General features: G+C 34.0%; 1 protein-coding gene across 2 annotated transcripts in view; it reads left to right on the top strand.

Moving 5' to 3' along the window:
* tsc22d3 (TSC22 domain family, member 3) overlaps window positions 1-10,838 on the top strand; it is a 53,997-nt gene extending 43,159 nt beyond the window's left edge. The window contains exons 1-3 of one of the 2 annotated variants that reach the window (XM_056472357.1): window positions 7,433-7,739; window positions 7,908-7,959; window positions 9,515-10,838. In XM_056472357.1, coding sequence (XP_056328332.1) covers window positions 7,618-7,739; window positions 7,908-7,959; window positions 9,515-9,772 — 432 coding nt within the window. In that variant the 5' untranslated portion in view covers window positions 7,433-7,617 and the 3' untranslated portion in view covers window positions 9,773-10,838. Of the gene's footprint in view, window positions 1-7,432; window positions 7,740-7,907; window positions 7,960-9,514 lie in introns of those variants that run through there. The other variant, XM_056472356.1, reaches the window with a different exon arrangement.
* Window positions 10,839-26,450: the final 15,612 nt, after the last annotated feature.

Raw genomic sequence — 26,450 nt, 5'->3', positions numbered from 1 at the left:
AATGGTGCTAAAATCCAGCTTTGCATCACAGAAACAAATGACATTTTATAATACATTACAACTGAAAATAGTTCATTTAAAATGTAATATGTCACAATTAGTGTGTTTAATACATTTTGATCAAATAAATGTAACGGTAAGCATTAGAGATTTCTTTTTCATTCTTCTGAATGGTGTATATACTTATATATGAATATTTAAATAATTCAGTATAGTGCTGTTGCTTAGAAATCTGAAAATAAATAAATAAACACAAGCTTATACAGCACCAGATTGTCCTCAGTCACGTAAAAGCAGATAAGTTGATCTGCTGAGATGACACAAAACTCAAGCGGGTGTAAATATCCACCATTAATAAGAACTTTGGTCATCCACAACAGCCTCAAGTGGCAAACTCAATGCATTACAGGGGACTTGGGTTTACTGTCATGTCAAAAAAATGGCTCTTCAGTACAGAAATGTTAAACTGGGTAATCACAGAGCTGCTGATGTAACCCATAAGTACTCAAAGTCCTAGAGTCTTGTCTAGACAGATAACAAAGCAACAAAAGGGGTCAGATGTGTGATACACCTGGGCCGTAAAAGTACAAATACCTGCTAATGCTTGGTGTATGGTTAGAGGAGCTTTCATAACTGTTCAAATGCAGCCTTATGTAAGCAGCAAGATAATAATGCCATTGACGACCTGACCAGTCATAATTGCTCAGTCAGCCACGGCACGAAAATGTTCATGCTTATTTTGTGCTTCGTTTCAGTGCATGTCAATGGGACGTGCAACTTTGATGACTGCACAGGGACAAAACAAAACAAAACAAAACAAAACAAAACAAAACAAAACAAAACAAAACAAAACAAAACAAAACAAAACAAAACAAAACAACGAAACGAAAAACGAAACGAAAAAAACAAAAATAAAAAATAAACAATAAACAATAAATTATCAAATACAATATATATTTGTTATTAGTATTATTATTATTAATAATAAATAACAATAATAATATAAAATAATTTATACAATTTATAGCATATAAATTAATAGAAAACACATTTATTCATTAATTAAATTGAGCATAAATCAAAATAAGTAAAGTTTTATAAACTAATTTTGTGAGAAGCAGGTGATTTGATTAATCGCGGCTGGTCTCTCATCCGTAATTATCAGCAATAATCCAATCAGATTAATCAGAGCCTTTAATAAACAAACCAACTTCACCCTACTGCCTTATTTTTGTTTTGGGAGACTCCACATTCCACCCCATCTCCGCCAAGGGACTCTCTCGAGGCCTACCTGATCTCAGACCCCCTTACATGCTTATTGTACAGGCAGGAGTCCTGGCCTCAATTATTGCTGAGCTCAGGGTTCTCTCCTGGAACAGCATGCTGGCAAACCTGCTAATAGCATCAAGCAATATTAATTACCTCTTGATAAACACTTAAGACTATATTTTATTATGTTTTCTTTCACATAAATGCACTGTGCCTGCACACGCAGAAATAGATCACATTTAGAAATGCATTAAAATAGAAAACTATTCCAAATAAATGCAGCCTGGGTGAGCATTAGTAACTTAAAAAAAAACACACACACACAGAAGTCTTTCTCACGCTCATGCATTTTATAGTCACTAAAACCATTCAGTGTTGCTTGCAAAAGTCCTACAAATGTATCTTTCTGGCCTAAATTCCTGTCTCACTGACTGTTAAGGGCAGGGCCTGGCACTCAGGCTATTAGCTCTCAAGTAGGTCAAGTCAAGGGTTTTCGCCGAAGGACAATAGAAGAACCTTACTAACAAGTGAAAAACATGCATAAAATACATATTTGCACACATGTTCCAGGGAAAAGTTTTACTTGGAACAGAAAAATAAATTATCTTAGATGCCAACAAAGAAGCTTTTTTCGTTTGCCTTACAGGCTGACCTCAATTGTGTCGGTAGGAATTATTCATGCCTTCTTGAGTCAGCTCAATTAGACAATTTAATGTATCCAGCGAATTAAATCATTGAAGGCTTAATCTCCTTTTACATAACACACTGTATGCCCATCTCCTGTACCGACATGTTTTATGGGTAAACAAACCAGCCATATGCTTCACGTACAGCCTAACACTTTTTTTTTTGCAGTCATGCATGAGTTTCTTTAGACAGTCAGACTATGAACACAAAACAAATCTGACTATTGAGAAATGAGCACGCTACATACATAAAAGTTAAAACATGTCTTTTCTGTTCCAACAAAAGGGAACTTAAACATGCACTATAGATGGTCATGGAAAACTCTAAAGGGACATTTTGTTGAGTCATCTGAGATAAAATTCCAGAGTGCAACAGCATTATTTCCTTGTCACTTTGTTAACTTAACCAATAATTAGAAAAATTATTATTAAAAATAATAATAAAAATAAATGTATATATACAAACACACACACATATATATATATATATATATATATATATATATATATATATATATATATATATATATACATACATACAGTTGAAATCTGAATTATTAAACCCCCTTTGATTTTTTTTTTCTTTTTTAAAAAATTCACAAATTATATTTAACAGAGCAAGGAAATTTTCACAGTATGTCTGATAATAATTTTCTTCTGGAGATTATCCCCTTTAGCTTTATATTTTTTTCGATTAATTACTCTAATTACTCTAACCTGCCTAGTTAACCTAATTAACCTAGTTAAGCATTTAAATATCACTTTAAGCTGTATAGAAGTGTCTTAAAATATCTAGTAAAGTATTACTGTCATCATGACAAAGATAAAATAAATAAGTTATTAGAAATGAGTTATTAAAACTATTATGTTTAGAAATGTGTTAAAAAAAATCTGTCCGTTAAACAAAAATTGGGGGAAAAATTAATTAAATAAAAATCAATAATTCTGAACTATATATATATATATATATATATATATATATATATATATATATATATATATATATATATATATATATATATATATATATATATATATATTTAGTGAAAAGAGCTAGGAAATTTTCACAGTATTTCCTGTAATACTTTTTTCTTCAGGAGAAAGTCTTATTTGTTTTATTTCAGCTAGGATAAAAGTAGTTTTTAATAATAAAAAAGACACACATTTTAAAGTTAATATTATTAGCCCTCTTAAGCAATATTTTTTTCCAATTGTCAACAGAGCAAATCATTGTTATACAATCATTTGCCTACTTACCTTAACTTTCTTAGTTAACCTACACTGTAAAAAAAAATCTGTTATTTGTAATGTGTAAAAAATCTTAGGTCTGCAAAATTGTAGCAAGCAATTTATATGTATTAAATTTAAACAAATATATTAAATTTTGTAATGTTCAAATTAATTTGTTTGTTTAAATTCATCCCAAATAAATTGTTTACAACCACTTAACTTTTTTCAGTGCAGCTGGGGAGTTAACAGCCGTTAAATTATAATCATTTTCTGTAAAATAACCGTTAAGTTACAGAAACTTAACAGAAATAAAATTTATGGAAATTTCTGTATTTAAAGTCTGGTTTTTACAGTAAATTTTTGTAATTTCATTTTTGTAATTTAAAAACTTTAAATAACGGCTGTTAAATTACAAAAATGCTTTTTTACAGTGTAATTAGGCCTTTAAGTTGCACTTTAGGCTGAATACTAGTCTCTTGAAAAATATATAGTTAAATATTTTGTACTGTCATTATGACAAAGATAAAAGAAATCAGTTAATATATATCAGTTATTAAAACTACTATGCTTAGAAATGTGTTGAAAAAAATCATCTTTCTGTTAAACAGAAATTGAAGACAAGAAAATACCGGGGGGCTAATGATTTAGAAGGGCTAATAATTTTAACTTCAATATTTAAACAAAATGTATAAAATAGCATAATTTAATGCAGTTAATGCACCTGTACAGCTCCAGATTTGTATCATGTCTGTATCGTGACTCAGCTGATTTATCACATAATGCAGAACAGCCTCTATGCATGATAGAGGCTATAATTTGCAATCATATGCCCTTAAAATTCAAATTATTGGGGCAAAAATACCCTCAGTTCTGGAGATCGTAAACATTCTGTAAATTAAATTATCTAAATTCTGATGCATTCAAGAAAGAAAGAAAGAAAGAAAGAAAGAAAGAAAGAAAGAAAGAAAGAAAGAAAGAAAGAAAGAAAGAAAGAAAGAAAGAAAGAAAGAAAGAAAGAAAGAAAGAAAGAAAGAAAGAAAGAAAAGAAAGAAAGAAAGAAAGAAAGAAAGAATTCTATGCTGAATTAAATTAATCACATATTCATAGAGCTGTCTATTTAATGCCATTTAATTTCTATTTGTTTTTGCATTTACCTTTCACATTTAAACTTTTTATACTCCTTTTGAGCAATTTTTATAAACAATTAATTTAATGAATTAATCTCCATGTACAATTAATTAGATTTAAAATGATATCAATAATATCAATGCATGTTGCATTGACAGTCACTAATAAAAATGTCCCACGTGCCAACCAGAGATTCGTCTTATAGCTTCCTCACAGAGAACAGAGGAGGGAAAAAAGAACAATATTGCTGTTTGTCCACCTCCCTCCCTTTCAGCTGAGAGAATGGGACATTTTCACAGCATCAAGTCGTAAAGTCGCATCTCTTGCTGCGTCTACAGAGACTCTCTCTCATAGACTGACCATCCATATACTGCCGTGGCCATGAGTCTGTCACCTCTCTACTCACCTATTCTGTTTAAGCGAAGAGACAGACGGTAAGTCTACGAAATATGAAGTCGTGTGAGTGCATCGTTATGACTGACAGCTAAAGGATTAATTGCGGAGGTGTGAACATAAGCTTGTCTTGTCTAACCGCTCAAACTGGTGAATTATGCAGGTCTTGCTCTACAAGGTGCAAAAATCGTTACATTACAGTCAGTGAAGTGCGTGACCGGCTTCATCATCTGCTGTGGATCATGATGGAAAGTAATTACAGATGGGTTCTGTGGCTCTTGCATAATTTGTTTTCTTATTTCAGAGCATACAAATCCAAGTGTTTACATTGTAGATTTTGTTATTTACACATTTTAATCTTCAGAACTGGGGGAGCCGTCTTCCCAAATGAGCCAGATTTAATTTTTTGACCTAATAAGCAGCAGATATTTGAAGAATCTAAACTTGACGAACTGAAAATATGTCATTCCATACATTCCTTCATAGTAATTATTGGCGTGTTTTTGTGCATGCACATGCTATAAGTTAAGGTGTGCCTTGAGAACACAATTTTGTTTGTGTGTGTGCGTGTGTATTTTAGTAAACTTTATTGCATAAGGGGTTCAAGTAGAATTGTACCAGGCAGTGTTACTTTACCGAATTTAAAGTGTATACTGAGAAAGTTTCCAACCTTGTTTTAAGCTGTGTAATGGCAGTGTGAAGGCTTTGTTTGTCGGAGTGAGTCTGGGACATCTCCACCCTGGCCATGGTGACAGACGGAGACATAGTGTACCATGGCACATCTGTGTTTACTATGATGCGCAGGGTTTTTTTTTTTTTTTTTTTTTTTTTAGGAGTGGAGGCTGAATGAAGCATCTGTTTGCTCATCCCTCTGCATCACAACAATAGGGATGATACCATTTATACTGTACCAAACAAGTTTGAAGCATGCAAATTTTTGGGCAATCCCAGTTTCATTGGAATGTAATATATGCAGCTTTCTTTTTATTAGAGAGTCTATCTGTCCTGGTTCTGTCATGTCAAGAGCAGTCACTATAACATGAACACACCTTATATAACATTAAGATTTTGTTGACACTTCATTACCATTATTCATAACGCTTCAAATTAAGGGGCACTTCATAGCGTTCCCCCTTTCGTTTGAGGTATGGTTATCATTTCAAAAAGTACAAACTGTACAAGCACTTGCCAATTATCCTGACTATTGCTCACCAGGAGGTCACAATCCGTCAGAGGAGAAGACGGTAAATCTGGAGCGCTCCAATGAAATCTGATCTGGCAGCACTGCTAATTCTGCATGAAATGGAAAGTGACAGCAATATGGTCACTAATTTGGCCTTTTCTGTGAAATCTCATTAGGTGGATCAACTTTGAGCCATCACCTTTTAAAAGGGCTCCACTGGGATCTAGACGCAATCATGCTACAGGCCGAACATTTGGATGACAGGCTGTAATATGACACACAACTTAACTGTAGATAAAACATATATAAACATGTTACAACTAGGCATGGGATGATAACTGTTTTTAAGGTATACCACGGTTCGGAAAAGAGTCAAAACTGGCAAAATGTTCTGCTATACTGCTCCTATGGTATTTGTGAGATTTTTTATTTACTTTTTTTGTTTGTTTTTTAGGACAACAGTAGAAAAGATATCCAAAGATGCTGTTTTAAATTGTAAAGATATCAGTGTTTTTGAAACTATAAATAAATATTTTAAATGTTTCTCAAAATAAAATATATTGTGTTCAAAGGGGGAGGGGGGGGGGGAGTTTGTGACCATGACAATTAAAAATAATATATTCTAATATCATATTAAAATAATATCATATTTCGTGTTTTTTTTTTAGATGTGGTTAATGTTTAAACTTTTTTAGATACTAACTATAAGTCTCATGCATTTAACTATAACTAACTATAAGACTCATCTAAGGCATGCATTTTGTTATGAGCTTATTTGCTTTACTGCTAAAAAGTAACAGATGGACAGCGGAGCAAGTGTGTTTACATTCTGAGTGAGCAAAATGTGCAAACAGCAGCTTGCTGACTAATATCTAAGTTTTCAAGTCTCAGTGACTTTGATTCCAGCCCACAAACAGCATGTGTTTATGTCTGTTATACACAAGTGGGCCACTAGAGGCACTAAAGGCTGCAGTTAAATAATATGAAAAAAGTGCAATGAGAAAACTCTGTTTAGACTTTTTATCCATGCAACTATAACTGCGTCTGATTCGTCAGCTGCAAAATTATAATAATAAATACAATTAAAATAAACTTTCAAAGACCCTGAGGCATTCATTAAAAGTAAAATGATATCATTTTACTCTAATAGACAGCCGAATAGCTGATTTTTCACTATGTGACAAATTACTGGGGTTAACAAGAACACGTTGTTCCTCAGAGGTGTTGACCTTACCCGAATAAACAAAACATCCGTGTGTTTAGCAGTTGCACAGCTATCTGTTTCATGTCATAACTTGGCAAAACGTATCAGTTATCAAAATACAAATGTTGCAACTTGCAAAGGCCGCGTGCTAACGGCGTGCCTTGTTTTTGTTGATGTGTGTTAGGGGTTTGTCCTGCGGCTCGCTGCTGCTGCATGCTGTGTGTTCTTTGGGCGAGTTCAGTGAGAGGGCAAAGCGAAAATCTATGCCACAAACCTCATTTGAATAATGTATTCATGCGTCACGCGACGTCACCGCGCCGAGTATAAAAGCCCCGCTGCGGCAGAAATAGCATCACTAGCCGACAGCGTTTCTCTGAAACCGCTCCTAGTTTACTCATAGCGCCCGGCTTCTCTGTGCGCGTCGCAACAGAGCAACGAAACAAAACAACCAGGATCTTAAAGTCGTGTCCAAACCAGTCGCAAAAGTGGCGAGAAGTATCATCCAGACGGGTCTTGTACTCAATATGAGCACGGAGATGTTCAAAAATCCAATGGAGCTCGCAGTCTACCAGCTGCACAATTTCTCCATCTCCTTCTTTTCGTCCTTCCTCGGAGGGGATGTAGTATCGGTTAAACTAGACAACAGGTAGGACGATTTTTCAGGATTATTAGATGTTTTTGATAGGAATTGTTTTTCGGACTAGTTTTGCGGCATTCGCTGCGGTTCAAAACAGTTGTCACGCACTGAGAGCTTGTTTACTACTGCGGTGTCTGAACTGCCCTAATGATACTTTTGTTTCTTTGTCTTTTGCAGTGCCTCTGGCGCGAGCGTTGTGGCAATTGACAACAAGATCGAACAAGCAATGGTAAGATGGATAAATATTCTTTTTAATACCACCATCTGATGAGTTCTAGAAAGATCTCGTGTTTGTAAAAGTGCAGTGGAAAGTATCTGGTTTCTGTGTAGGTTGAAACCAGAGCTGTGGCACGCTCTAGAGCTGCTGCATTTACCTTTATGGCATATGCTTTGTTGGCCCACCTGCAGTAAAAGTCAAAGTTTAACATGCATGCACCATTAAAGTCTCTGTTTAAATCTATTTAATCTCCCTAGTTAACATTTGAAAGAAAATGCATTAATTAACTTGTTAGTACGTGTTAAAGCATGTATTACTAGAATTATAAAAGAAAGCTCATCCATAACTGCAGTATATTCTACATAATTCATATTTGCAATGTATTTAAGCGTTCATGTTAATCCATAGTCCCTGTTGAAAAATGAACAAATAATCTTGTCTGATATCAACACTTTTTGTTATCAAATATCCTTTCTATTCCAGGTAGCACCTTTAACAACTAATCCTTCTTTAAAACGCCCAATGTTCATGCTAGTATTATTTACCATTACTATTTAATTGTAAATGTGATTTTAAACCCATAACTGCAATAATATTTGGTATCTTAAACTGTCCTTTATTAATGTATTTTTACTGTCATAAGCTATATAATTCATGCTTGCAATAAACATTTTTATTAACCCAAAGCCACATTTGCAGAACTAACATAATTAGTTATTATGACAGCTGTAGGTCTACTTGCCTACACTGTAGAACCCAAGAAGTTAAGGTAACTCAAACCATGGGAGGAAACCGGTTGCAACAAACCATTTAAGTTCAAAAACTAATCTTAATGAGTACTGTGAACTTAACACATTTGAGTAAATGAAGCAATTTGAGCACAGTAAAATCTGATAAATGATGAGAACTCAAACCAACTGAGTACTGTAAAACCCAATAAGTTAAGGCTACTCAAATCGTTTGAGGAAATTGATTGCAACAAACCATTTGAGTTAAACTAATCTATATGCGTACTGTGAACTTACTCCATTTAAATTGAAGTAATTGGGTATTTAATTAACTCTACCTTCAACACTGAGTTAAAAACACTTTTCAAATGAGTAGAATTAACTTTCAACCAATTTTGAGTTACCAACACTCATTTCATTTGATAAAGTTGACTGTTGGGTTTTACAGTGTATAGGACTGCTCTGTCATACAGTATATAAAACATGCTCACAATAGATGCAAACATGAGAATAGTAATAAGTACCTTAATTAAACTTGAAAAATAATGGTGCATTTGTTCTTAGATTGATTTTGTAACTTCTAATAAAATAGAACATAATGTACAGTTATAATTCATAAATCGACCCTGATGGCAAAATAAGGAACAGTAATAAATAGCATTCAAGTTATTTCAGTGGCCTAAGAGGGGAAATGTGGATTTACTTGAAGTTCTCAGCCTCATTCTACTGAATTCTTGCATCATTTCAACATGTGGAGATCACCTGCATTGTATGTGATACAGGCTGAGTTTGTTGTGTTGTGATCATGCAAACTCAACTCCCCTTTCTTTTTCTTGTAGGATCTTGTAAAGAATCACCTAATGTATGCAGTTAGGGAGGAAGTGGAGATCTTGAAGGAGCAGATCAAGGAGCTGGCAGAGAAGAACAACCAGCTGGAGCGCGAAAACAGCCTGCTGAAGAACCTGGCGAGCCCAGAGCAGCTGGAGAAATTTCAGTCCCGTCTGCCATCAGATTCCAGCCTTCCGCTGGAGCCTCAGGAGCTGGGGTCCCCTGAAAATGGAGACCACCAATACAGCAGCACGGGCTCTGCTGTATAAGTGGCTCTGCCATGGGGCAGGCAGAGCCACAGCTCTCAACCTGAAACAGACCTCCAGATATGCAACTTCAAGATGAAGCTGGCTGTACAGATGAAACCTGAAATGAAAGCATTACGACCAGTACCAGTGGCCTAGTTCTGTAAAATCCGACAATCTCTTGGGACTAACATGGAAAAGAGAGAGTGATGTAGACATCCGAGGTTACTGTACAATGGGACTGACGTGCCCCTTCGCTTAGAAGGCGGCCCAGCCTTGCTTTCCCTTGGTCCCTCTTACGAAGAGACGGAGAGGGGTTTGCCTGATTGAGCTGGCCCGGAGCGAATCTTCGGCCTTTCCAAGTCAAGCCAAGGAAATGAAACGTCCCCCACAGTCTCACAAGAGCACAAGCTAGACGGGACTCATGTTCATGCCCTCCACATCATTGATCCCTAGTGCTGTGGACAATCTTAGCTCCTGTAGATGAGGACGTTTGAGACGGACCTGTAACGGAGCACTTGTCCACAGCGGCGACTCCTGCCATATGATTTGTATAGCATCGCTTGTATCTCTGCAGAAGGGGCCTGCTGCTTATGGGGATTATTGCTTGTTAATGCTTTGAAACGGAACAAAATCAACTTGTTTATATGGGCTGTGTGTAAAAAGAATGATGATTTTTGTCTTTATTTGGGAATGAAAATCTGTATACATTTGCATAGTTCTGTAAATTAGCAATCGATGTAAAGCGAAAATGGAGGTTAGGGATAGGTGGAAAATGTTGCTGCGAATGTTCTGCTGACGTGTGTTCTGCTGACCTTCTTTGCCAACCAACAAACAGGCATGTTGGTGTCTGAAGAGGGCCACATGTTTTTTTGACTGAACTTTGTGTTTTCTAACTACCAAAGACTTGCCTAATACTCACAAGCCAACAGGACCATGTGTAACTTTTCACAGGGAGACTTTTTTTTGAAGACTGTTTTTTTTTTTTCAAAACATGGGTATTGTTGCTTCGTTGTGTCCATGGTATTTTTTTTCTAACGATTTATGGATGCAAAAATGCACATTGCAATAAACCTGATGTTTACACTAAGTACTATTCTCAACTTGTTTCTTGTTCTCCATCAGTGACAAAAGGATTAGATTAAGATGTTAGTTATTTTACTCTTCAAAGAGGACCTGTTAGTACTTTATTTACATCTGATATTAGGATTTTTTATATATTTGTATTAAACATAAAAGAAGATAATTTGAACTAATGACTTTCAAAAATACTATTGAAGCCAATATTTAAATGTTTCCAGCTTTCTTCAAAATGTCTTTTGTGTTTAACATATGACTAAATGATTTAGTAAAGTAGTGTATATGAGTAAAGCCTTTTTTTTGGGGTGAACTATCTCTATAAGTAGAACTACAAGATATGTTTTTGTCAATTGGATCAGTCCACTTTTGGGCAAGAATTATGTATGGGCTTTTTTAAAACTCACACTTAAAATGTATACCTTCTCTAATAGTCACAAAACTATGCCAAACCCTGTTTTTGGGTTACAAATAAAAACTGGCGAGACATGCTTTTTCATCTCCTCGCTAAACTGAACTTATGGTTTCTTATAGCAAAGTTTAAATCCTGCCTGTCTAGTGGACTTCCACAACGTGACATAATGATTAAGAATTAGGTCAGTATTGGGTCAATAGGCAAAGGAGATGTTATCTTTAGTGGCTGTTCGGATACGCTTAACAACATGAGCATCTAGACAGCACTGTTTTTCACTACCTCTTTAAGTGGTAAACAAGCTACAGTATACACTTTTTAGACCTTGTTTATACCTGTTAGGGTCAACAAAATTGCATCATAATACAGTAACAGGCTCCGGATTCATTTATATGACAAGTATTTACTTAAACTAGAAACTTGTCTTTACAAATACTTCCTAGATTACATTGTCAAAACAACTAAAAACAATGCATCATGCATCCTAAGCCTTAGTTGGAGATGTCACTTTTTAAAGATATTCTGCCTGTACTCATGCCTGACATCACCTTTCCACAAGTGGCAAAATTAGGGAAAAAAACTAAAACTTTGAAAAACTTTGACAACTGTTTGCGGAGTTTTGCATTTTTAGGCCCACAAATTGCTAAAAAGTAAAATTGCATAAAACATTTTACATGTTTTGTTAAAATGGTGTCATGTACAGTACATGGACCCAGAGTATCTACAGTATAATAATAAAAGCTCTTACCTGGCTTCACAGACAGAGTTTAGACTAAGCTTGGATTAGGTAATAGTTCAATTAGAACATTTAAGTCATTTTTAAAGACGTGACCCCGGAACACAAAGTCTTAGGTTGCATGAGTATATTTGTAGGAATAGCCAACAATACATTGTATTAGTCAAATTATTGTTTTATTTTCATGGCAAAACCATTAAGCATTAAGTAAATATAAATGCTTAATATTAAGTAAATAGATCATTGATTTATTTATTAAAAATATGCAATTCTAAGAACTGAATTTTGACAACTTTAAAGCCAATCTTTTCAATATTTAGATCTTTTGAACTCAGATTAACGATTTTCCTATTCTAACAAACCATACATCAATGGAAAGCTTATTACTTGGCTTCCAGAAGATCTATAAATCACAATAATATAATTAAAAAATGACCCTGATGACAGGTTTTGTGGTCTTAGGTTACAAATGTGCACACAAAAACATTATAATAGGTCACACTTTATTTTGATGGTCCTTTTGTTGAATTTAAGTTACATTGCATCTAAATGCCAACCAATTCTCATTAGATTATAAGTAGACTAGGTTAGGGTTAGTGTAAGTTGACGTACTTGCAAAGTTTCTTATAGTCAGTTAAATCTCTATTGAATGTCTGTATCAACAGATATTAAGCAGACAGTCTACTAATACTCAAAATAACCATCAAAATAAAGTGTTACATTATTATTATTATTATTATTATTATTATTATTATTATTAGGCATAAGTCTGTGCAAGTTTCTCAGTTTAAATAACTCAGACTTCCATTAATTTGAGACTACACTCAAAACATGATTTTTGTGCTTGTTAAAAGTATTCAAAATGAGTTGAATCAACATAATTATTGAGGGGACAACTTAAATATGTCTTGTTCAATTACTTAAATTTGTAAAAACACTTAACTTGAACTTAATCAATTTTTGGTTGAGACATCTTAAAGGAATTGTGTGGAACCCAGAATTTTTTTACGGTGTAGGTTTAAACCTTGTCTGTAAAACTGGAGGCAAATGTAAAATTGTCCACATATGGAAGATAAGGCAATACAACGCAATTATTTAGACATATGTCATCCCCTAAGAATGCAAGTTTATGATTGACTTTTACATTTCAAGCATCCAATGGCATCACATGCTGCTCACATTTTACTGCATGCAATGAAATCTCTTTATGTGAATAATCAAATCGAATTCTTTCTGCTAATGACAAGCAAACAAAGGTAAATGTCAATGACCTCAGTGAGCACTACATTATGCTCATGATTATAATATATAAACAACAAATGAACTTTCCATTCAACTTATACAACTTCTACAAAAAAAAAAAAAACATAGCTTAATATAGCACAGGTTTACTAACATACACAAACCTAGAGCTGAGATCACAATGACTACTGTGTTGTAATAATTCAGAAGGCTTCGGGGCCTAACGTAGAGTGAAATAAGAGCTGGCGTGTGAAACTCGTCTTTCTCTCTTTAGGAGGGCCGCGTTTAGTGAAACTCAAGCCTGAGATCCCTCGAGAAAGACTTCTACGTAAGACCCAGATCACAGTATTTCTAGTGAAGTTCCTATAAGGCAAACGGTAACCATGTAGACTGGAAAGGTTATTGGTTACGTCCACTGGGTGCTATTGCAGATGGGTGGAGGTTTCTAAAAGGAAATGACTTCTGGAAATATCAGAATACAAATGTACTCTGATCCTGGAGTTTCAATGACATTTTATTGCTGCTATTATAATCAAGATAATATACTCCATCAACTAAAATCTACTAAAATGCACTGAACATTTATAAAGTATAAAGGCATGCTGCTTTTTTTTTCAAAAAGCAGTTTCCAAACTTTTTTCATGCAATTGGCAGGAACACTTATCGAAAAAATATTCGCATTGTTTTCAAAGCTACACATTTTAGCTCATTTTTTACATTTTGTTTTCCCATGCAGATAATTAAACCCATAACCTTAGGTGGCCAATATATTCATTCATTCATCCCTTTTCCTTTGGCTTAGTCTCTTTATTTATCAGGGGTGCCACAGTGGAATGAACCGACAACTTATCCAGCATATGTTTTACACAGCGAATACCCTTCCAGCTGCATGGGAAACACCCATACATATTCATACACTACAGCCAATCTAATTTATTTAATTCACCTATAGCCCCTATAGTCTTTGGACTGTGAGGGAAACCGGAGCACCTCGAGGAACCTTTTTGCTGTGAGATGACAACGCTAACCACTGAGCCACCGTGTCGTCTAGCCAATATATAGTATTTTAAACTGTTTACCCCCCCTTTATTATTTAATAGACAACATGACTGTCAATGAACAAACTTTAGTAACATAATATTAAAATGTTCTATTACTTAATTACTAATGCTTATTGTCATTAACATAAATAGGCGACGCAGTGTTGCAATAGGTAGTGCTGTCGCCTCACAGCAAGAAGATTGCTGATTCGAGCCTCGGCTGAGTCAGTTGTTATTTCTGTGTGGAGTTTGCATGTTCTCCCCGTGTTCACATTTCCTCCGGGTGATCCGTGTGGTACACGTGAATTGGGTAAGCTAAATTGTTTGTAGTGTATGTGTGTGACTGAGTCTGTGTGGATGTTTCCCAGTGATGGGTTGGAGCTGGAAGGGCATTCGCTGGATAAAACAAATGCTGGATAAGTTGGCGGTTCATTCCGTTGTGGAGATCCCAGATTAATAAAGGGACTAAGCTGAAAAGAAAATAAATTAATGAATTAACATAAATAATAGTAAAAATGTTAAGTTAATAGTTAAGTTAATGTTAATAGTTTATATATTATAATAAAATTAATCATATAAAATATTAGTAGTAATTGATATTGAAAATAATAATTCACTCAATTAAATAATTTATGTAATTTATATTAACAGTAAACAGTATTAAAGCTTTTTCCCCTAATAATAAAAAATAGTAAGAAGAAAAAATAAGAAAAAGTCAAAGAAGAATACTATATATACATATAGCTTCCCACACATAAACTTTACTTGGCCGAGCCGCCCAAGTTTATTAACAGCTGCCCAACATTTTTTAGTGACACATTTTATTTTATACTACTATTATCTTGCTTTTTCTATCTGCCCAATATAACCAAACATCCACGATAGATTAAGTAACGTAGTGGAAAATCTTCTCTCGTTTACCCATTTTTGTAGCTACTGTTTGCGCGAGACCTGTCAATACTCTCACAGTCTCTCAAGTGCTCTCCAAAGAGATGTGATTTTTTTGGACTTAACAATGCTTCCAGCCAGGGTATTTAAATCTCCAAAAATGTCTAGGTTTTGTTTTTGGTTTTGCTTTCTAAAGCTGTTGTCAAATATTTGTGCACAGCCACCAGAGCCAGAGAGACATTAAATAATTCATTCTTTAATCTAAACGTCTCAGTCGGAGAGGGTGAAATTAGATGTAAAATGGCTGCAAAATATTTGTACACCATTAGAAATGGCTAATAAACTCATTCGTCTTATTGAAATAATCTACACGTTTATTCTTTTAAATATGATAATTTATTAGAGATATTGTCTTTTTTTATTCCTTTATTTCTGTCATTTATCTCTCATCTGCTGTATATTTTATTACTTTGATGATGTTAATATATTGCATATTTTATACATCTAAAATGCTTTGGCAATACTGTACAAAAAGCTCCTGAATAGCATAAAAGTAAGAGAAATTGTGATTTAAAAAAATAAAAACCTATAACCTATTAAAAAGAAACAGTTTATATTATAACCATTTCTTAATAAATGAAAACATTGTTAAAAATTAAATTATGTTTTGTTTGTCGCATATAGTTAACTAATTTCTGTAATGTGGGTAAAAAGTGTATTTCAAACCTGTGGGAAGCACTATATATATTACATTTTGTTTGTTACAAATGTATTATTACATATTGTTTGTTTGTAACACAAATAAATAAGAGTTACACAATTTATAGATATTAAGTTTTGGAGCTGAGTAACCATCGCTGGTCATTGGCACAATGTTCAGAGTGAATTTCCTGATGATTTGGCATTTATTCTGCTTCCCCAAACAGCTGCAAGACCTCTGCTGTTACACAACTCTCAAACATCTGTTTCAGTTTGGTGTGGTGGGAGGCTTTTCTATGTCAAGGCCTGGCGAAGTGCGGCCAGGTTTGCATGCAAGTGCAACTGGGAATTGGACTTGTTTGTCTTCTCATGTAAATATAGGCTCACGGTAGGCTGTTTGTGCCATATTTCAGCAGCGTGACATTATTTCCTAAGCCTCAGATCTAATACCCTGTTGTGGAAAATTATTGAGTGTGATCCGGCGCGCAAACGTTGTTACCTCATTCTCACTTTATACAAACAGACTCCCTCTCGCTCCCAGGTGCTTCCTGTAGAGACAGAATCAAATGAGACAGATGTTTACTTCGGGATTTTTTTCTCCCCGATTCTTTAGAAGAAAGTTAAAGGTATAAATAGACAAAATCATAATGAGCTTGAAGTGTTTAGTACTTTTATGAAATGCACCTTTTATCAAATGAACTGGTGTTCAACTTACAAATAAAGTGATTACAAATTGTGCATAGTTTACATCACAGTAACTGAAGTCTGATGCAAATGAATATATGACTACATAACATATATTAGACTATAAAAGGTTGTGAAAAATGTATTTATTATGCATTATGGTTTATGCCCTATGGTTTTCAAGGTTTAATATCTTGACAATGTTTTCTTAAAATCGGATCATTATCATCCAACATTTTAAGCAGTCTTTCACTGTTTAAATTGACAAAACCAAAATTTTTGCTTTTAAAAATATATACATTTATTTTATGATGTGCTCATAAAATGGTAAAACTTTGGTATGGAAACTTAAAATTCTCATTTTTAGCTAATTGTTTATTAGCTTGTAAATTATTGGCTGTCTATTAGCACTGATGAATGATTTGATTTTACCAAATACCTATGGATTTAAGGTAGTGTGATTAACAGACAATATCATTGGTATCTGTTTCTTTTTAAATTATATATATATATATATATATATATATATATATATATATATATATATATATATATATATATATATATATATATATATTTATATATATAGATAGATAGTCCTCCTTATTTAAAGCAGTTTCTCATTCCATTTACTACATTTTCTCTTTAACATATGCAACAGAATTTTTATTTTTTGTTCCAAGGATTACCACAGAAATTGGCCGCAGGTATTTTCAATATGAATCTCCTTTTGAATGGAAAAATCTACCTTCTTCTTTTAGATTAATTAAGTCATTTAGTCTTATAGGACTAATTTATTACTAATATTCCTTTTTTTAGAAACAATTTGTAAATGTTATTAATTTTGGTTCCAATTTGAATGATTTTTTATGACTTAATTTCTTGTGTAAATATTTCTGTTTGCTTAATAAGCTATAGATTGTGGTTGGTGGTTAAGGTGAAGTGAGCTTCTTTTCTGTTTGACTTGTTTAGTTGTTTGTTTGCTTTGATGTGTAGCATTTACATATGTCTCATTGGGAAACCCCTCGAAAATTAGATGGCTTATCTCAAGGGGCTATCCCATTCAATAAATTCAAAAATTTACAAAAAGAAACAATAAAGTATAATGTCATTCCCATTTTAACAAACACTATCAATAAGATTTTTTATTAGACAAGAATATGTGCATTTAATTGTTATTTTTATTTATGCACAGCTTGCTAGGCTATTTTTGCTTTTATACTGAAGAAAAGCAAGGGCACACTATAGAAATGCTGGGTTCCACACAATAGATTTGTGTTGGGACAACATGAAGGATTTAAGTTAAATAAATAGTTTTTTTTTCAAACTTAACTAGATTGAACATAGCACAATTAAGTTGAACAAAACCTTCAAGAATTGTGTTGCTCCAGCTGATTTTAAATATGTAGTTTAAACAAACAGCAAAATTCTTTTTTGAGTGTAAATTTGCAAAAAAAAAAAGGCACATATAAACAGTTACACATTCATTAATCCATTAAAAGAATGTGTTTTAACTATTTTCTGATGCAACAAATGATAAAGTTGCTAATAAAAGATTATTCATTCATTTTAATGCATTACACAAATTAATTGTTAAAGCATTATACAGAACTATTAGTAAGTGTTTACAAAAAAACACATTTGAAGTATATAGAAGTTACAGTTACACTTCATTTGGTTACACTTCATTTCATCCAATAAGATTTTCGACAGTTTATTGATTATAGGGGTCACTTGCTCACAGCAAGAAGGCCGCTGGTTCGAGTCCTGGATGGACCAGTTGCCATTTCTGTGTGGAGTTTGCATGTTCCCCTCGTGTTCGCGTGAGTTCCTCTGGGTGTTCCGGTTTCCCCCACAATCCAAAGACCTGCGCTATAAGTGAATTGACTAAACTAAATTGCATATAGTGTATGTGTGTTAATGTGAGAGTGTATGGTTGTTTCCCAATACTGGGTTGCAGCTGTTCATTTAGCTCTGGTGACCCCTGATGAATAAATGGACTAAGCTGAAGGAAATGAAAGAATGAATGAATTGATTATAAGGCCTTGTTTACACCTACACTGTGGAAAAAAGTCTGCCTTTAGTTTTTAATCTAATAAAATCAACATAAGTCATCACAATTACATCAATTAAACTTAAACTTATAATTTAAAGTTGAAATCTGATTAAACATTAAAAATGTCATTTTCTTAAAGTGTGGTATTAAGATGAGTTTTTGTTGATTTTGATATCAAGTGTACAGAGCTAAATGCTCATGTAAAGGGGTCTAAAACATGGTGATTTTGTCCACTTTGAACCACTCGTTGAATAAATGTAGTCAACAATGTTTACATAGTGTAGATGCTCATGTACATGTAGATGCGCAAAAGACCTCCTATTACAGTATGCCCACTGACCTAATTCTTAACCATTATGGGATGTGTTTTCAAAGTGCAGACAGGATTTCAACTTTTAACTGTAATTTAATCTTTTCATGAGGTGAAATGCAAGGATCATTACATGAGTAAAATTACATGACCAATTATTCAACTAGGTTCGTGTGTAAGTCATAGCCACAGATATGAGCAAAATTTCCATTGTACAAACCACAACTTTAGTTCTTTGTGATGCGACAGTATGTTTTTGCTTGACTAGTGTTTGTGTACTTACAGACTCGTGAGTCGTGACCTTTAGTTACACTTGAGGCCAGAAAGTACATAATTCCCCATAAATTGAATCTTTTTTAAATTCTGTTATATTATTTCGAGTGTTTTATTACAGCTGCTTTGACCCAAATAATTGTGTTCTCCAAGTCTCGTGATTTAAAATTGACTGCTCATACTTCTCAATGCGCTCGTTGTTTTGCAGCAGGAGTAAACAGTGACTCTTTGGAGCTAATGAAGTTAATTTTTCTTCAAGTACAATCTACAACAAACAGCATCCACATCTGTCTTTTATGATATCAGTGTTTTGAATCCACAAGGCAATGCACTGTTTATTTGAGGTAAGCCACAGTGCTCTTGTTTTTACACAAGATTTCTAAGGGTGTGGGAATGTGATAAGTTTACCACACTCCACCTATAGAAAGAGGATTTGGAAAGCAATGTTGGTTACTTTCACACGACCATAAAAGGATGTTGCCTCACAGACACATCTGGGTTAGTAGCTCCACCCTAAACTCTTTACTAATACCAGGGCTGGTGCAAGAGGTCAAATATGCCAGCAGAAGTTGGTCAATGACTCTACATGGGTGGCTTGCAGGAACATACAATACACTGTTCAAAAAAAAGGTACGCCTTAACTTTTTAAGTTGAACCAAATGATAAATTATCAAGTTATAACAATTACATAGATTTAACTGACTTAAAACATCAAGCTACAATTTATATAACCTAAAAAAAAAAAGGTTGGAATCTTATAAACTAAGTTAGAGGAACACTCAATTTTTAAATAGGCTCATTTTACAAGTCACCTACAGTAAAGTTAAACAGTTGAGTTTTATTGTTTTTAACTAATTCAGTTGATATCCAGGTCTGTCAGGCACTTTTAACCTAGCATAAATACTTGAATAAGATTAGACCATTAGCATTTTGCTCAAACAATTCAAAAAGAGTTTTGATAATTTTCCTATTAAAGCTTGACTCTTCTATTGTTACCTCATGTACTAATGCCATACTAAGCCATTTTGTCTTCTATCAATAATTTTTTAGTCAGTCTTAGTATTCATTGCAACTAAGTGTCAAGATTTAAATATAAAATGAAATGAATGGAATTTGAACGAAATGCTAATGATCTAATGTTATTAAATGATTTATGCTATGCTATGCTAAGCTAAGCTAAGGTAAAAATGTTCCTGTCAGTTTCTGCGTTCATCTGAATGGATTCAAAATAATAAAACAGTTGACTTGTAAAATGAGTTGATATTTGCAAAATAAAAAGTGAAGTGGTGCTTTATATTAGCATAAAACCCTTCTCAAGTCTTTTTGACCATTTATTTCTTACAGCGTAAAGTTCAAAAGTTTGAAAAAAAAATATTTTTAATGTTTTTTTTTTTAAGTCCCTCTACTTACAATGAAAAAAATATTCAAAGATGATTCCCTAGATTTACTAAAATCTAAAATTTTACTAAAATAGATTTACTAAAATTATTGTTAGGTGGTTGTGAACAATATTTGGGGGCTGAATTAAACAAACAAATTAAGTTAAACATTATAAAATTTAAAAGTGGTTTATTTATAAACTAATTTCGAGAGGAGCACATGCTTTTGATTGAACATTGCTGGTCCAACATTAGATAATACATGATCCACCAGTCAGTTAATTTCTAATTCACCATAAATAACCAGAATTTTTTACCTCAGTATCTTCATTTTGAAGAATCCTGCCTTACACTCCTACTCCTCATTCCTTTTTAGACAAGGTGACATGGCAGCCCAGTGGTTAGCACCATTGCCTCACAGCAAGAATGTCACTGGTTTAAGACCTTACCAGGCCAGCCGACCTTTTTGTGGGGAGTTTACATGTTCTTCCCTTGCTCGTGTGGGTTTCCCCTGGGTTCCCCGGTTTCCTCCCACAGTCCTAGGACATGCGACACAGGCAAATTGACCAAACCAAATTGGCACTACAGACTAGAGGTGAAGATCTTTGCACAAACCCAAAGGAACCCGAGAGGTTTGGACAGGTTCAGGCTTAATTTCTATCATTTTAAACGGTGTCGAGCCGGGCTCGGGCTTGCGCTCTGGCTTGCAATTGTAAATGAACGGTCATGTAATGTATTTCGATTAGCGCAAGAAATTAATCAAATTGTTTGTTACAACATCAAACCCATCCTTGCAAAATTTAAACAAATGATGACGAAGTTAAAAAGAGCTAATATTGCAGAGTGGGAAAATGTACAGCAAGCTGATTGGGTAGACGACAAGGTTACTCGTTACATTTAAACCGCTATCATGGAAAATGAAATGGAGGTTCTTGGCTGGTGGAAGATGAACAAACAATCCTACCCCAAACTTGCAAAACTAGCCAGATCAGTAGTACTACTGTATGCATCCCGGCCAGCAGCAGCAGTGAAAGGGTGTTCAGTGCTGCTAGACGCACCATCAGTGAGCGCAGGACCGCGCTAAGTCCATCTACAGTGGATTCAATAATGTTCCTCTACAAAAACAGCTAATCTTGGTGAGTAAAGTTGAAATTATAGCTAAATATTAATTATATCATAAATGCATAAAGTAGACAGAGTGTATAGGCTAATGTTGGCATTAATCTTTTAGTGAAGAGAAGAGATTGTGAGGAGAAGTGGTGAAACAAATCCCGCAAAGCCTTCATCTTAGTTTCGTCATTGCCAAAGACCCATCTTAATTTACAATTGATTTTAATTTAATTTGTTAAGAAAGACTTATTTGAAAAAAGGGGAAAGAGCTGTGTGCATGTGCACATTTGAATAATGTCTGGCTGTTAACGGGTTCAGGATTTTAAAAAGCTGTCATCAAAATGTACTTGTCGGGCTCTAACTTTTATGGCCCGATTACAGCTCTACTACATACGAGCTCTAGTTAGTAGTATATTTCCATAGTAATCCATAATTTGTCATTTATAAGCAGGGGTGTTCTCGAGATCTACCTCAAACTCCCCTCTCACCCTTCTACAGCATGTCAAATTATCAATCATCAGCTAAGGGTGAACTCTTGAATTTGTTTGTTTAAATTCAACCCATATAAATTGTTTGCAACGATTTTGCAGAAATAATTTCTTTTTTCAGTGTACAGTGTACTCATCTATTTGTGAAACACTTCATTGTGGAACATTTTTACAATTTTAAAGAATGTTTTGCATTTGCCTATAATTGCTAAAATGCTACTTATTTGCTATATATTTGCTAACATTTGCTAAAATGCTTTTTGTTTCTCTTATGACAAAGCTGAATTTTCAGCAGCCAGATTCTGATTTCATTTATTGTCAATTACTCAACAGGCCTTTTAAATGGTTCTTTTTGATTGGTTGGTGAATGTAAGTTGTGCATTATATTTTCTGCCAAATGTCATTCAAAAAAGATCCTGCAACTTTATCTGAGTACCTTTTATGAAACTCTTCTCAAAAAGAGCTTCTTAGTAGGAGCCTGAAGGTAAGGTGCTCTTATTTAACAGTGTTGGAATTTTTCCTAGACACATGAGATCTGAGAAGAACTGTGTCCATCTTTCCCCAGGGCTTTAGAAAACACTGTGAATCGCTGTCTGTGTGTGAGCTGGTACTCCTGTGGCACCAGCCGCGTAAAGAATGTACCTGGAACATCTTATTCTGACCAAGTGGGGCAGAACAAAGACCACCAGCATGAGCTGAGGATTTGAGAGGAAAGCCTCAAATTCGGGGTCTGACCACGGGACAAACACAGCTTGTTTTCCTGCACTGACATGTATCAAGGAGGAGGGAAGTGAAGTGCACTTATTACATAACTGAAACCTTGTAAGATGAACTCAAAAACACCTGAAGATAACATTCTGGGGTTTGTTTTGCTAAATTTTACAAACTATAATCTTTACTATGTTTAATGTGTTATGTATGATATGTATATTTTAATCAAATGGTGGGTGATATGATTCAGATTGTTAACCGTATAATTATATATTGTATAAATGATACATATCACTGAATAATAGGCTTGTTGTTAGTGAGGCTTGTCACTACAATTACAAGTTCAAAACATTGTAAGTTTCTTAATTCTTATTAGCATCAAATGTTAAATAAGTAAAATATTAAATACATAAAAATATATGTAATTAACAGGTTCCAAATTTCTTGATTCACAGGTTTTTCCCATTTATTTAGGGTTATGAACTACATTGTGACTTTTATTGACATTTTAGGGGTTTGAAACAATATTTTGCATAAGAAATAATATGGAATTGTCCATATAATAGAAAATGTAAGTTTATTATTAGGTTTTTATATAGTAATTTACTGTATCAATCCAGATATTAATATATCACTTCAAGCTATTAAAATGTCAATAAAATATCAGAAATATGAATAAAAGGAAATCGCAATGAATCAAAGAACTCAGAAAACTATTATTGTAATATTGTACAGTGTACAAATATAATGCATCCTACTTTAACCAAAAACAGACAGCAATAAAGTAAATAGCAAATTTTGGCTGATAAATAATTTATTTGGAATCACTCAGTAGCATAGTAGTAGCTGCACTAATCTTGAAGCAGTTAAACTTTCAGTTTTGCTATTAAGCCTCATACACACTACCAACTCCTCGCAGCAGCAAAGCGACAAGCGACCGTTCATTTCAACAAAGAATGAGCGACTTCAGGCACTCTCCATCAAGGCGAGCGACAATGACCATTGGTGACCAGGTGAGCATGTCAAGCGACACAACAAAGTTGAGAATCCTTCAACTTTAGGCAAATGAAGAGCAACTTTGTTGAGCGACAGCCAAGAGGAGCACCAGTGGAGCTCACAAGATCCTCTCTCAGCTCGCTCAGAGGCTGGTTGTATTCTCCATGCTGTGGACCTACACAGACCTGCGTTTGTAGCAGGTAGCCACCTAGAGTGACAGGCAACTACAAAGTCACTGCTAGTATGAATGAGGCATTAGTAGCAAGGTTACTATAGTTAACGAAAATGAACGAAAAAACAAAAACTAAAATGTAAAATCTTTTTTTTATTAAAAACGAGTTTTTTTAACTAGAACTAACTGAAACTGTATTGTGTACTTACAAAACTAACTGAAACTAGCTAAAAATATAGCAAAAAAGTCCTTCGTTTTTGTCTTTGTAAATGTATTTAATACATAAACCTACTTCATGCCTTTTAGAAGTAAATAAATTTACTTCGCACTGCCAGCTTTATGACAGGGGTTTGTCAGAGTCTGTAATCCTGCTGCCATTGGCCTTATCAAGCTGGTCCTCCTTCAGTCCTCCTTGCTGTTGCTCCCGCAACAAAAAACAACTAATGGACTTGACAGCAGCAAGGTACAGTATTAAGTACAGAGACTTAAAATTATTAATTTAACACATTTTTGCCCAATAATGGGTTTTATTTCTGTATTAGGGATCGCGATCACGAACGAATAGTTCTTTTAATCAGATCTTCTAAGTGAACAAGGTTGAACAATTTATGTCTCGGGTAAGCACTTTTTACATGCCTGATACCCCTCTTGACTCAAAATAAACCAATATATACTAAGTTAATCAGTTATTAGAACAGTCCACTGAGATCAGATTTGAGAAGCGGTGAATTGATCATACTGTGCATGCGTGATTCTGTGAACCGAACACATAGTACAGAACAGAACATGACAGCCTGTTGTGACTGAACTAAACTTGAACAACTGTAGCGCGGGTAAACCGAGTGCTTAAATGAGAGGATCTGGCGAAACGTACGTTTATTTCATAACAGAGAGTCGTAATGGAATTTAAATAAGTGAATCACGCTTCAGTTGGGTTGCAAACCGTAATTGTAAGAAACTTCAGATCATGGTGATGTTTTAACTGCCTAAAATTATGATTGTTGACTACACAATTATAATATGTCCAAACTTGGGAGGATTACCACAAAAGACCTGGTTCACATTAAAGTTTCGAACTTCCCATCACTACTGTGTATCTAACCTCAGGAGCAGCCTTGCACACATATTTTACTTCAGGCTGCTGTCTTGTGGGCTGTTGTATTTGAATTTGAGTATGGGTAGGTGGTAGTGGTAGATGATAGTGGTCATGTGTGAATACATGTTTCAAAAATGTATCTTTGGATGAGTTTTATTATACAATATTCATTCTGATGATTTTGAATCTTGCACCTAAGAAATATGCCTATTTAGAGAAAATTAATACTGAAACTAATAAAAACTAAACTAAAACTAAGCAATTTAAAAATATAGAAACTAATAAAAACTCATAAAAAATTATTAAACAAACTGAATTTGAAAACAAAAAGTCAAAACATAATATAAACTAAAACTAATGAAAAATCCAAAACTATTTTAACATTGATTAGTAGGCACTGATTCTAAATGCAGTTTGGAGGCACATAGACTCACATTTGTTTAAAATAACTATAGTATTCAACATTACATTTAACACCTCCATTACTAGCTCTGCAGTTGTTCTTGGAATTAGCAGCATAGATTTTGGATCAAATGGATAAAGTACTAAAACACACAAGGGTGGTCCACGGACAAAACCCTCATTGCAAATTTAAACTGTATATATAATTTGTTAATAACATTAAAGATATGTATTCCAAGTTGCATACTTATGTACTATTTACTGTAATTATGCTTTTTGTTAAACTGTTTTGATAAAGGGCATGGTTTGCTTGATTTGACTTGATTCGACTTGACCTGTTGGTGCTTGTAATGTAATGTGTCAGTTCAACAGCTTTTTTTTTTCAACATCTAATGACCTTACTTAAAAGTAAGTATATACTGTTATTTTCTAAATAGCATTGTTTTGTGCATGAGAGTGTATCTGAACAGTTGAATTGCTGGTTTATTGTGTTTTGTATAATGTTACACGTAGCAAAATACATTAAAGGACAGGATAAGGTCTACTGAGAGCCAGATGTCTCACTTGGAGTGCCATTTAAAAGCCAGCACAAATGAATCCTATAGTTATTTTATCAGAAACTATTTTCATATGAGTAGAATTGTTGTAATTAGTATTATTATTCTAAGAATCAAAGAAAGGCTATTTTTTAAAGAAATATATATGTTTTATTTTATACAGTAATATGTAATGTGCTGTCTGAAGCAAATATTAGCTGCAAGACACTGTAGAACAATGATGAAGGGATATATCATGCAAATATTGAAGTCATTTGAGTTCTTGCAATAAATTGCATTTGTTTTCAGGACACCTCACCCATAACAGTAAACTTCTAACTTGGTGGCAAAACAAACATATGTGAAATATGTTATTAAAAAAAAAAAGAAGTGCT

Source organism: Danio aesculapii, chromosome 14 (assembly GCF_903798145.1).
Source record: "Danio aesculapii chromosome 14, fDanAes4.1, whole genome shotgun sequence".
NCBI classification, from domain to species: domain Eukaryota; kingdom Metazoa; phylum Chordata; class Actinopteri; order Cypriniformes; family Danionidae; genus Danio; species Danio aesculapii.
The sequence above is the reverse complement of the archived record's forward strand: the minus strand, read 5'-3'. Positions and strand labels throughout refer to the sequence as shown.